The sequence below is a fragment of the Sinocyclocheilus anshuiensis genome, unplaced genomic scaffold (genome assembly GCF_001515605.1).
Source record: "Sinocyclocheilus anshuiensis isolate Anshui unplaced genomic scaffold, SAMN03320099.WGS_v1.1 scaffold992, whole genome shotgun sequence".
In the NCBI taxonomy this organism is placed as follows: Eukaryota; Metazoa; Chordata; class Actinopteri; order Cypriniformes; family Cyprinidae; genus Sinocyclocheilus; species Sinocyclocheilus anshuiensis.
The window spans coordinates 201,584-215,910 of record NW_015552610.1 but is presented as its reverse complement, the minus strand read 5'-3'; the positions used below and the strand labels follow the sequence as shown (position 1 = coordinate 215,910).

Here is a 14,327-nt window from a genome sequence, read left to right as displayed (position 1 = left end):
GGACTTGCGATTCAAAAATCGCACTAAGGATATTGCAATTCGTAATTAATGTTGGTAGGCTATATCGTGCAGCCCTAGACTGAACTGTGTGAGTGTGTGTGTCATTGAAACGCAAATTTAGCTGCAGCCAAGTGACTTTGTGCGACCCACCTTGTTCCACTCTGCGACCCACAAGTGGGTCGCGACCCACAGTTTGAAAACCCCTGGTCTAATAAAATAAAAAGGCAGTATATACATATTTCATATATATTTCAATACTTAGCATTCAGTATTTTTTAGCATTGTGATTTCACTTTTTTAACGTTAGTTAGTGTGTAATGTTGCTGTTTGAGCATAAACAATATCTGCAAAGTTACTAAGCTGAAAGTTCAATGCAAACGGAGATATCGTCTTTTAAAATTCTGGCAGTTTAATGCCTACAAAAACGGCTGGTAGGGACTACAACAAGTTGCTTCCCGGGTTCGTGACATCACAAACCCAGATAAACCCCGCCCTCGGGAAAAGGCAGCAAAGGGGGCGGGGCCAAGCTGCGCTGCTTTAGAGAAGAGGAGAGAAAACTAGAGGTGTACGTAAAAATCTGTTCATATATGAATCATGATTCTGTCTTCTAACAATTCTAATGGATTCACAAGTTTCAAAATCAATGTTCTAAAGCAGCAGTTCTTAATACTGATCCTCGCATCCCCCTGCTCTGCATCTCTAAAAATCTATTCATATATGAATCGCGATTCTGTCTTCTAACGATTCTAATGGATTCACAAGTTTCAAAATCAATGTTCTAAAGCAGCAGTTCTTAATACTGATCCTCGCATCCCCCTGCTCTGCATCTCTCTCTCTCTCATTCAGCTCAGCTCCAACAATGAACTGTTCCAATTATACACTTATTTTCACATAGCTATGAGAAGCGTTAAACATGGACGCGCGTGCAGTTGCCGTACTGTATTAAAGCTTTAATCAGGATAAAACTGTATCTTAAAAGCTAACATAAGCAGTAGCATTTAAAACAGTGTATCTAAAAGTATGAGACAACAACAAACAAAAAATATAGGCTTACCATTAAAAGCCATGCTTGCACAGGTTCTGCACGATCCTCTTCAGTAATATCCTCTGCTTCTCAATCGGGCTCAAACTGATAAGTGATATTAACGACGCCATGTTTACAATACCACCGGAGCACATGCCGCCGAGGTGAGGGGCGGGACGATTAGACGCGCACAAATGAATGAATAAATGCCTGTTATTGTCTTTATACACATGCACAATGAAATTAAATGAAGAAAAATAACACTGCAATGTGTTGAACTTGACTTCCGGCCTGTTTAATGATTCAGAATAACAGCCCTGGTGTTTATGTCTCTAATTTATTTATCTAAAAAGTGAGACATTTTCACACAAAACAGAATTAAACATGAAACATAACTTTTATTTTAACTACACACTACTCAAATGTAGCTTTGAGGTCAGTATTAATGGTTGACTAATGCATACCGTTTCTGCACAGTGTTCAGGGAGTAGTATGGTGGTGCTCCACAGTAAATGAGTATCAGTGTGTGTTTGGGGTCTCATCGTGTCGGGGCCCCATCGTGTCGGGGCCCGTGTGCGGCGTCTCTCGGGGTGGAGCTGCGGTAATGAAGACGATCGCGGCGCGGCGTCTCTCTGGAAAGCTGTGATGGATTGATCTGCTGCTCGCCTCATCAGAGTCTATCAATCAGCGCTGCTTTGCCTGTGTTTTCAATAGGAATTTGCCACGCTTGAGTTCGCTGCGCCGCCGGCAGCCCCCGGGACCTGCAGCTCGCTACATTAAAGATCATTTTCTTTCTCCTCCGCCCTCTAACGTAATTTGTCATCAAATCACAAATATTGCTCACGGAGCAGAGCACAATGCTAAATCAAGAGCGTTGCGGGTTCTTCATCTCTGTGCTGATGGCACATATGACTGAGTGTAATCCGTTTACTAGATGTATGGAATGGTTGAGGAGATCTTTTGTGTATTTGATGTGCTTTTGATAAAGAATGGCTTTTATTTAGGATCAGTTGTTATAAAAATGGATGAGTTGAATAGTCAGGCCAGAAAAGGGGTTGAGTTGAATGAATGTCACAAAACCTGTCCAGTGGCCAGTTTCATAAGCCTTTATGTTAACACTGTGTCTTAATAAATAGCAGTTAGCTGAGGGGTAACAAGCCTTATTTTTCAGACTCAAATTAGACCAATCTATGTTTTTATGTTATTTCATTTCATTTCATTTTTTTATTAAATTTTTTTGTAAATGACCTAAAAAAGTTATGATCCATCTTTAAGGAAAAAAAATAAAATAGATGTAACTTGTAAGACTAATCGAAGCATTTTATGCAGCCAGTCACAGATCATATTTCCCCCCCCAAAATAAAAATAAATACATAAAAATAAATAAAAAATAAGGAACTATATACAGTATTAGAAATATTTTACATATGAAATTAGCTTTACAAATTTATAGGATAAAGGATTTTTTGTTGTTGTTTGATTCCACTTCTCTGAGAATGACAAAAAAAAAAAAAAAAAAAAAAAAAAAAAAATATATATATATATATATATATATATATATTTGTTTTATTTTATTTATTATTATTTTTTTAATGATCAAAGAACGGTTTGTAGTAGTTTGAATTAACAGTAACAACACTAGATTAGATGAGATACACTGGATGACAGACAGAAAGCAAGAATTTAAGCCATACATGATTAAACACAAAGAGCACATGAAACAAACACACAGCACACAATGTGCTTCAATGGAAGAGTGAGGACTGACTTCATGTGGGACCAGACCTGGCTGAAGTCACACATTGAGACAGAGATGTGGAGATGGTGTTGAGATAGAAGAGCTTGATAGCTTGTGACAGTCAGCGCTCCTGCTATCATTCTCGCTCTATCACTCGCCGTCTTCGGCTGAGATTAAACCCCGACCGGCTCTGAAAGTGACAGATGCGAGCGAGCGTCTCTGGCCCATGGCAGAATCTCCAGAGGAGGCCGTATGCCACACTGTTACTAATAAGAGGAGCAGGAAATGGGGCACACCTCGGATCTGTAATCACAGCACTGCCTCTCTTTTGACGTCCTCTGCCGGTGACCTCATTAGCTGGCCCGTATCGGGATTAAGCCGGGGTCAAAGGTTAAGCTGGACGGGCTCTCTGAGGGGTGTGAAGCTTGATTAGAAAGCTGAGCAGAGGGAAATGAGGAAAGACGAACAGCTCCCTGGACGTCTGACGTGATTGGAACTGATAAAGAAGATTGATGTAGTGCAGAGAGAATCGAGAGCGGATCATGTGCTCGGGGTCCGACCCGTCCTATAGGTGATAGAGACGCTCAGACGGGGCCCCGATGCGCCGAGATGCTCCGTAGCCTCATCTCATTCGCAGCCCAGTTTCTTCAAATCCTCTCAGGTCATGGGAAAGGCTGGGAAAGGCTGTGGCCTGTGGGTGTTGGTTTTTCATTTCTTTTTCACAGTTCTTAAGCTCCTAACTGAAATGCTCATTAAATGTGCAGTGGCGGGGATTTTGCATCAGAGTTTTGGGAGTCGACACGCTGCGTATGTTTTTTATTGCCTCATTCCTTCCCATTGGAAATACTTCATTGTTTGTCAACGTCGTGCATCTACATATAATATGCTTTTTGTGTGCTCCGAGGGGCCGATTGCCTCCCCGCACTTTCCTGAAGCAATAAAGAGTTTGTTTTTGTGTGCATTTTCAACATTAAAAAGGGTGAAGCCTGAGCAGTCTCGTTTAAGTTCGAGTGAATTAAATGAAAGCCTCTGAATATTTTTCATTAAGGATGTGAAGTGAATTTAATAACTTCAAATGAAATGCAGCTAAAGCTCTGGAGTCGTGGGGCTCGTCGTGGGAATAACGGACGGGAAGTTTTGCTGTTTGAGACTCGTGCACAGTCACTTTTGTTTAGTTTCTGCTAAAATAAAGCATCAGTTTAGCTTTGTGCGACATCGTCTGAACCCGAATGAATTGAGATTGAATTGGTTCAGCGTTCTTGTAGCTCAAACAGTAAAGTATGGCACTAGAAACATTAAGGTCATGGGTTTTGATTGCATGAACTGAAACAAAGTTGCAAAGTTGCTTTGGATAAAAGTGTCTGTTAAATGCATAAATGTAAATGCACAATATATTGGAACCATATTAGTATTTAGATAATCTAGCACTTACTTTAAAGGGACAGTGATATATTATGGCAAATATTTAACCTTTTAAAATCACTTTATGTTGAAGAGCGCTGTCCTTTTAAGAGCACATGTTGGTACGTGCTGCTGTGTGTATGTAATTATTAGTATTGTGCATTTATGTGCATAAGATAATTTCTTGAAAAAAAGTACAATAATTAAAGGGTTAGTTCACCCAAAACGTCTGTCATTAATTACTCACCCTCGTGTTGTTCTAAACCCGTAAAACCTTCGTTCATCTTAGGAACACAATTTAAGATATTTTTGATGAAATCTGAGGGCTCTCTGACCCTCCCATAGACAGCAAGGTAACTACCATGTTCAAGGTCCAGAAAAGTACCAAGATGATCGTCAAAGTAGTCCGTGTGAGATCAGTGGTTCAACTGTAAAGTTACAAAGCTACGAGAATACTTTTTTGCGCAAAGAAAACAAAAATAACGACTTTATTCCACATTTTCGTCTCTACTGCATCACTTGTGGACACACGTTGACCATGACGCGAGCGTGTGGCGGCGCTGACCCAGATCTGGCGTAATGATGTCATTACGCCGGATCTAGGTCAGTGCCAGCGCCGCCACATGCTCGAGTCATGATAAAGTCGTTAAAGTACTGACCATTTTTACAGACCATTAACCCATATAATGGCGCTTTTCCACTGCATGGTACGGCACGGTACGGCTCTTACGGTTCACTTTTGGGGGGTTTTCCGAGCGGATCCAGAGAGAGCTTGGTGGGGCGACGCAGAATGAAAAAGCAACGTGTATAATCCCGCCCACTTAAAGCGGTACTAAACTGCAATGGAAGCGCAAATGGAGTCGTGCCGAGCTGAGTCATACCACGCAGTGGAAAAGCGCCATAAGAGAACCATATAAGAGGGACTTCAAGCAAATATTTTAGGTCGAAGGGTTCCGGCCGACAAAATGTTTTGGAATCTCTGCTTTATATTATAATACCTAAAATTTGCTTTAGTTTTTAGTGTTTATTTTCTTTTATATATATATATATATATATATATATATATAATTTAATATAATTTAATCCCAAACCAACATTAACAACATGGCTAATACTAATACAAAATGTAATGTTCATATGGAAACTCATTTCCGCCACTGAATAAAAATTAAAAAAGGTTATTGCGAATTCACATTTTTCTTGCAATTGCGAGTTTACATCTCACATTTCTGATATTTTTTCTTAGAATTGCAAGTTTATATCATGCAATTCAGACTTTGTAACTCACAATTATGAGTTTCTATCACTCAATTCTGAGAAAAAAAGTCAGAATTGTGAGATAAAAAGTTGCAATTACCTTTTTTTCGAACCGTGCCGTGCCTTACTGAGCCGTGCCGAGTCGTACCACGCAGTGGAAAAGCGCCATAAGAGAACCATATAAGAGGGACTTCAAGCAAATATTTTAGGTCGAAGGGTTCCGGCCGACAAAATGTTTTGGAATCTCTGCTTTATATTATAATACCTAAAATTTGCTTTAGTTTTTAGTGTTTATTTTCTTTTATATATATATATATATATATATATATATATAATTTAATATAATTTAATCCCAAACCAACATTAACAACATGGCTAATACTAATACAAAATGTAATGTTCATATGGAAACTCATTTCCGCCACTGAATAAAAATTAAAAAAGGTTATTGCGAATTCACATTTTTCTTGCAATTGCGAGTTTACATCTCACATTTCTGATATTTTTTCTTAGAATTGCAAGTTTATATCATGCAATTCAGACTTTGTAACTCACAATTATGAGTTTCTATCACTCAATTCTGAGAAAAAAAGTCAGAATTGTGAGATAAAAAGTTGCAATTACCTTTTTTTTCCATTCAGTGGCAGAAATGGGCTTCCATATGTTCAGCTGGTAATTTGCTCTTGATTATGCAGATCTGTCAACTTCTGTCTGTCCTGATTTTCGTGTTAATCATTTAGCATATCGTTGCACTTCACAAGATAATGTCTAATTGTAAGGATATTCTTGTTTACTTTTGTTTGATAAACAACTAGTACTTTGTTGGGACGTTCAATGTAAAATCTGAAACTAAACCAGTTGAAAACTGCTGTACAGTATATTTCTTAAAATGTAAAGATGTGTGTCATCTCAGTAAGTTGATGTATTGTGTTTGCAGGCGGTCTCAGAGGCGCTTCTATCGTGGATTCTCTGGACACGCTGTACATCATGGGTCTGATGGAGGAGTATGAAGAAGCGAAGGAATGGATCCAAAACAACCTGGACCTGAACTCGGTGAGCAAACATGGTTGGGTTGTTTCTCCGTGGATTAGCAGCTCTGAATTTAATGCTGTCTGAAGCACTTGTGGAAAAGCCTTCTATTGATCCGGAGCTGCGCTGGAATCAACCAACGTCCAGTTCTGGGAATTGAGACAGTTTTGATCCAGATCAAACATTCGTGAGTGGATGAAAGGCCTCCGTTGTGGCTTTGTGTTGACTTACTGTGACTTGTGTTGAGTAATGTAAAGAGAGTGCTCACTCACTGATGGACCAGTTCTGAGGGCAAACTAAGAACTTGCAATTTAAAGATAAACTGCATAGTTAGATTACAACTGGAGCCTTTGCAAAAGTTACCATAGTGATGTGAGGATGTTGTCTGTAGTTGCTAGGATGTAGCTAAGTGGTTGCTTAGAATATCTGAATGGTTACTAGGATATTTTGGGTAGTTTCTAGGCTGTTGCTTAGGTGTTCTGAATGGTTGCTTGGGCGTTGCTAGGATACTAGGATGTTGTGGATAGTTGCTATGCTATCGCTTATGTGTTCTTAATGGTTGCTAGGATACAAGGATGCTGTGGGTAGTTGCTAGGCTGTTGCTTGGGTGTTCTGAATGGTTACTAGGGTGTTGCTAGGATACAAGGATGTTGTGGGTAGTTGTTAGGCTATTGTTAGGGGGTTGCTTAGGTGTTGTGAATGGTTGCTAGGTCATTTCTAGGATATTAGAATGTTGTGGGTAGTTGATAGGCCTTTGAGAAACGGCTGCTTAGATATAATGAATGGTTGCTAGAGTGTTGCAGTGTTACTAGTATGCTGCTAGGCTGTTGCTTGAGTGGTGTTCTGAGTGGTTGCTAGGGTGTTGTAAGGATACAAGGATGTTTCGGGTAGTTGTTAAGTCATTGCTGAGTGGTTGCTTAGGTGTTCTGAATGGTTGTTAGAATACTTAGGATGTCGTGGATAGTTGTTAGGTTGTTGACAAGGTTTGCTTAAGTGTTCTTAATGGTTGCTAGGGTATTGCTAGGATACAAGGATGTTGTGGGCAGTTCTTAGGCTGCTGCTAATTGGTTGCTAGAATTTGAGGATGTTGTGGGTAGTTGCTAGGCAAATTACTAGGTGGTTGCTTAAAGGTTCTGAATGGTTGCTAGGGTGTTGCTAGGATAATAGGATGTTGTGGTAGTTGCTAGGCTGTTGCTAAGTGGTTGCTTAGAGGTTCTGCATGGTTGCTATGGTATTGATAGGATAATAGGATGTTGTGGTAGTTGCTAGGCTGTTGCTAAGTGGTTGCTTAGAGGTTCTGCATGGTTGCTATGGTATTGATAGGATAATAGGATGTTGTGGTAGTTGCTAGGCTGTTGCTAAGTGGTGTTCTGAATGGTTGCTAGATTACTAGGATGTTGTGGGTAGTCTGCTGCTAAGTGGTTGCTTAGTTCTTCTGAATGGTTGCTAGGGTGTTGCTATGTGGTTGCTGGAGTGTTGTGGGGGGTTGCTAAATGGAATTTTAAACCCTAAAATTCATAGCAATCAATTCATAATATTTGTAAATGAAATGATGAAATGGGTAAAATAAATCTGGAGTGTCTGTGTGTCAAAAATAGAATTAAGGCGTTCGCATTGACATTGGACGCTTGTTGTGTACAGAAGCTGATCTAGTTCAGCTGGATTGTAGCACTTGCACTTTTGATAACCAGAAGTTTGAATTTCCTAACTCTTGATATTGAGATTTTCGACAATGTAAAATGGCTTGTTAAATCTGTCATTGGCGTGTTTGAGCTGCTGTCATTGCTCAAGCAGAACGCTCTTATTGCATTCTGAAGCAAGGCGGCAAACTGCTCGGATCTTTCCAGAAGCTTTTTTGGCAGTTCATTAAAGGTGCCAGTGGTGTTGTCAAAGTCGTGTCGGTGGTACATGTGAATGATGCCTTCTGATTGGTCTTTCTGAGTGTCGATGAAAGTATGTGTTCTTCTACCACAGCCCCTAAAGAAAGACGTAAAACATAGATATTCATTCATTTAATTTCATGTCCATTCCTATAGTTGACCCCAATGTCTTCAGATTGTAGCTGAACACGAAGCAGTTTATAATATCTTAGCTCTGTTGAACTAATAAAACGTAATCTATTGAATTTCTTTGAATTGCAATTCAGTAAATTCCTCTTCCTGTTCTGAATTTTACACACACACACACACACACACACACACACACACAGAGAGAGAGAGAGAGAGAGAGTGAGAGTTGTGCAGTAATTAGATCTATATGGCAGGAGTGTGATGAACGTCCTGCAGGATCAGCAACAATGTCTCTCTCTCGTATGATGAGCTCAGAGTCCCGTGGCGTAGCGGTGAAGCGTCTGTTTGATGGCGATTTTGTCATGAAGACGCACAGTGTAGATTTACTCTGCACACTTTGTCATAGAGAAAGCCAGCCTCATCCGTCACTTCCGCAGCTTTCAATCAATCTCCTGCCGCAGTCTTCGCTCTTTAGCTGACAGTTTGCTCACTGATGGAGAGCAGAGCACTTCAGTGCGCGACCGTCATGCTCTATGAAACCATGCCAGAGAGTCTCTAATCGCAGCAGAAGATGGCAGCCGATGCGTCTGTATCAGTGAGTTAGAGACTTATAGTCAACAAATCAAAAGTTTAGAGTTCGAGCGATATATCAGCCGGGCCAATCACTCGATGAGCACTGGGCCGTAACCATTACCATTTGACCAACTGAACAGGTGCTAGCGCCTCCTAGTGTCAGTTCACAGTTTAATGAGACACGCCTAGATGATAAACTAGTTCTGCTTTCAGGTTTTTTTAGTGAATTCTGACAGAATATTGTGCACATTTATTAATTAGATTTTTTTTTGTTCATTTATCTATCTTTACAGAGGAAAATATTTGAATTAATTACTTATGATTTTATTCAAATATTATTTAATGTGTTTGGTAAATGTTGACAATACTGTGCTTATTTATTTATTTATTTATTTGTCTATCTATGGACAAAAAATGTAACGAGTCTAAATATGATCCAGTTATTATTTATTCTGTTTGTGTGAGTATTGTCTGAATTTATTTATTTGTTTGTTTATTTGTTCATTCATTTATTTATTATAGAGGAAAATATTTGAACTAATTACTTACGATTTTATTCAAATATTATTTAGTGTGTTTGGTAAATTTTGACAATATTGTGTGAATTTATTTATTTGTCTATCTATCTTTATAGAGAAAAAGATTAAACTAATTACTTCAAATGTGATTCAGATATGATTTAGTATGTTGAGTGAATTTTAACAGAATATTGCGTGAATTTATTTATTTGTTAGTTTGATTATGAATTTATTAATTACAGAGGAAACTGTTTTAACAAATTACTTAAGATATTATTCAAATATTATTTAATAATATTTAGTATATACAGTATGTTTAGTGTTTAGTACCTAAAAAGTTAAACTAATTACTTCAGATATTATATAAATATACAAATAATATTTTCAAAATATTGTATTATTAATTCAGCTATTATTTTGTTTATTCATATATCTGAGCAGAGAATATTTCTCATGTACATTTCAAGTATATGTAGTGAATTTAGACATAATATAGTGTAAATTAATGAATTGCTCGTTTGTTCATCGTAGTGCAGAAAATGTTCAACCTTTCCAAACATTGTCTGAAACGCAATTTACAGACTTCTTATTTGTTGAACTGATGTTAATGATGTTGAAAAATGCTAAAAACTTCGTTTTGAAAAGAGTGAAATTTGTTTTCGTACTTCACCTTTCACTCAGGCAGGAGAATCCCAGAATCACGAGAAAGCAGAAATCCACACCTCAGCACTTCTTCTGTTTCTTCATTCACTCCTCCGCCGATACCAATCAGACTCTTAAGTGGCTCGTTACATTTCTTCTGCTTCCCTGAGATGTTTGTATCTCATAAATATGTATGTGTGTGTGTGGAACTCTGCGTCTGCAGTCTAAGCGTATAGTCAGATGCCTGAAGGATCTGTGCGACAGGAATATCAGACGTTGGGAGGCGAACGCGAGCGAGATTGAGGGCTGCGATCGGGTCAGACGAGAGGAAGAACGAATGACTTTCCAGATCCAGCCAGTCAAATGTGATGCAGCCCGGATCTTGTAGAACGACGGTGAGATTTGTCTTCCAAATAGCCGGTGTCCGTGAGCAGAATGACTCCACGTATTTCACACCGTCGTGGGCTGGAATGAGCAATTGCGGGTTAATCCTAGCTTTAGCGTGAGGCCGAGCGGGCAGGACGCTGTCGAGAGCGTTTTTCTTGAGGTTGGAGAAGGAATTTATTCAGGGGAATGACTCTTGGTTTTTTTGGGGTTTCGAGCCGAACGCAAACAGAGCAGAATCCTAATGTTCGTGTTGATACTGCGGGATGGTAATCTGATTAGTTCTATTCTGTGCTGCTGATGTGATTCACCGCCGCTCGCCTCAAATCAGCCAATCACAATCTCAACATAAAGGGTAATTGGAGGGAATTTCTGCTCTTCAAGAAGCATTTTCTTACTACCGTCTCTGATTTGATTGCTCTATTCAGTCTTTCAGATTCTCAGGCGCGCAGAAACGCGCTGGCTTGTTGGCGACTCTGATGGAGGCCGATGACAGAGTTGATTAAAGTTTGGAGCATCTTCAGCTCATTATTATGACTGGCACTTTTTTCAAAGTGACTCAACACTTCGTTTCACATCTGAGAGTGTTACGATGTTCAGGTGCGCTTAGCAGGCTGAGAAAAAAATGTGCTAATGTTTTGCTTATGTTCCCATTAAATTAAGATGTACTGATGTCCTTCTGATGTCCTCTAAACATTCAAAATGACCAGGATTCTTTTTTTTTTTTTATGTATTAAAAAAAAATTCTTGGTTATACAAACATTAAGGGAACATTCCATTTTAGAATTTTGCAAAAATGATGGGAATGTTACTTTTGAATGTTCTCTGAACAATCTGGAACAAGTAGTAACATTTGTAAAAAAAAAAAATGTTAGATGAACATCAAAGTAAAATGTTTCAGAAATAGATAACTCCCCAGCTGACAAACATATGCTCTAAGAATATTATGAAAATGTTATTTCCGAATGTTCTCTGAATGTTTTTTAAAATGCTTTAAAGACGTTTTTCTTGGTTATGCAAACATTATGGGAATGTTATTTTGAATGTTCTCTAAACATTCTGAAACAAATAGCAATGTTTAAAAAAAACGTTAGATGAACATCCAACTGTTCAGAAATAAAACGTTCAATGAATGATGTGTAAATAATGTTATTAAAGACCAGATACACCGCTAACAAAAATATGTTAGAAGAATTAAATTTTTTTTTTGTTTTCTTTATAATTTTAGTTTAAGTTTTAGACATTTTATTATGCGCTTTTGCCATTTTCATTAGTTATATATATATATATATATATATATATTTAATATACATCTTTAATTTTTTTACATATTTAATTTCATTTTTTAATATTTCTAATTTCATTTTTAACAGTTTTTTTAGTTTAAGTTTTTCATCTAATATTTACATTTTATTTCAGCTTCATTTCAGTTACCGAAAATCATTTTTTAATTGTTTTAGTTTTAGGTAACAATATCAACACTATCACTTACAATAACTTTCAAATGAAGCTTTTCTCTGACTGGGAGAAGCGTTCATTCTGATTCTAATCCCCATTCTCAGTTTTTTAACCATGTAACTCTCTAACTTCACAATTTCTGTAGTGAACACCGCTAAAAATCTCCAGCTCGCTCCTATGGGACGTCCTGAACAGCTTGTCTGAATGATTGACAGTAACTGAGGGGGCGGAGCTTAGTGAAGGGCCAATTAGTCTGGAATATTTGATTCATTGACTCCAGGAGCAGATGACAGACGTCAGGCGCGTTTCTGCATGGACACGGTTGACATTTTCAGAGATTTGATTCTGAATGAGCATTTGACATTATTGCTTATCAAACCATAGAGCACAAATTATATTCCACGGGAAGATACGCATCCTTTGAAGAGGCAAAATAAGAGGGCGGATAATTAGCGTGTTCTTTGAGCTCTTGAATGGAGACTTCCTCGCTGAGAGTCTCTCCTGGGCGTCATCTGTGGGAGAGAGAGAGAGAGAGAGAGCAGAAACTGATGGGGTTTCCCTCAATACAAGTTCAGTTCGTGCATCTGGAGCCAGTGCAGATCATCATGCAGTTTATAAAGCTGACTGAGAGAGAGAGTGTGTTCAGATTTCTCATGACTCTGAGTAAATAATTGGTATTATTGGTTGTGCATCGATTGGGAAATCGGAGACTGATATTGATTTCTTAACACTTTTCCTCAGTCTAACTGCCACTGCTTATCTTACTTCTGGTATAATCAGTTTTGCATTTGAACTTCCTTTTTTAATTCATTCATTGCATCCATTTGCAACAATTGGAAGAATAACAATAATAGCCTGTTTTTGTTATTTTTAATTTAATTTTTTTATTTATTTTTTGCATTTTTTTTTACCTAAAACTAAAACAAAAAAATCTTTAATTACTTAAAATAATACTAAAACTCCTGAAATTGAAACAAAAATAATGATTTAAAATATATATTAAAAAATTATTTTTATTACTAATTTTTTTAGGAAACATTTCTCATTTTAATTTAGTTTAACTAAGTACTTAACTATGTAAAATTACTAACATTTTAAATGAAAATTACTAAATTAAAATGAAAACAGAAAATGTAAAAACAAAGAAAATAATTTAAAATATTAATAAAAACTATAATTGTACCTCAGTGATGCAATGACACTGATTGTTACATGATTTTCATTACATATTTTACGCCCACCCCCCATTCTCATTATCATAACGCAAAGAAATCTCATTACTAAATTTTATATAATTATATAATACAATTAAAAACTATATAGACATTAAAAAAACTAAATAATAATAATGAATGACAACTGAAAATATAACTAATTCAAAATCAAAACTATAATAGTATCGCAATGATGCTAAAATGTCACTGACTGTGGCATAATTTTCATTTCATATTTTACCTGCCAATTATTTTCATTATCATAATGCAATTACTATAATTATAAAAAGCCAGGTTTATTTAAATTATATTTAAAATTCAGTAGTTTTGGTATTTAGTTTTGGTCTATACTGCCTTTAATTAATGTTGATTGAAGTTAAAAAATCCCAAAAATATTACAACAATTAGAATGAGGGGGGGGGGTCAAAAAATGATCAAAAGTAGGCTTAATTTTTGTTCAAAAATATAATTTGTAAATAATTCCAGGTGTAATGTGTTTATAATGTGTGTTATAAAGTGTTTATTAACTCAAGAGTTTAAAGGCAGTTCTGAAGTGAAGCCCAAAAGCAGCTTCCAGCAAACCTTTGCAGCTTGTATCAGTTTTACAAACACTAAAGTTTAACAACCAAAAAAACTCAGATGGCAGAGCCGTGAGGAAATCACACCGCAGGCGTCGGGGCCCCTGGCGACAAATAAATGTGTGTTCAAAATCTCGCCTCAGTGTTTCTTCCAGACTTCTATTTATTTCTTGATAGCTCAATTAGTCTTCCAGATTGCAGTTTAATGAATTTGAATTTGATCCTCAGTTGTCTGTCGCCGCAGCAGAATCCTCTCGACGGCTGAAGTGTGAACAGACTATGGAATGTGGCAGGTTTGTTTGCTTGTGAATTTAATTAATTCATCATTACACGTCGACGCGCTGGAGATTGTGTAGCAAATCAAATCAAATCGTCATAGGCTCCATTTACACTGAAAGGAATAGTTCACCCAAAAATGAAAATTAGCTGTAAATGTGCTCACCCTCGGGCCATCCAAGATTAGGATGAGTTTGTTTCTTCATCAGATTTGGAGAAATGTAGC

General features: G+C 37.4%; 1 protein-coding gene across 1 annotated transcript in view; it reads left to right on the top strand.

The window, feature by feature from the left end:
• LOC107665908 (mannosyl-oligosaccharide 1,2-alpha-mannosidase IA-like) overlaps nt 1-14,327 on the top strand; it is a 159,285-nt gene that overhangs the window by 70,497 nt on the left and 74,461 nt on the right. The window contains exon 3 of the mRNA XM_016456971.1: nt 6,358-6,473. Coding sequence (XP_016312457.1) covers nt 6,358-6,473 — 116 coding nt within the window. The remainder of the gene's footprint in view (nt 1-6,357; nt 6,474-14,327) is intronic.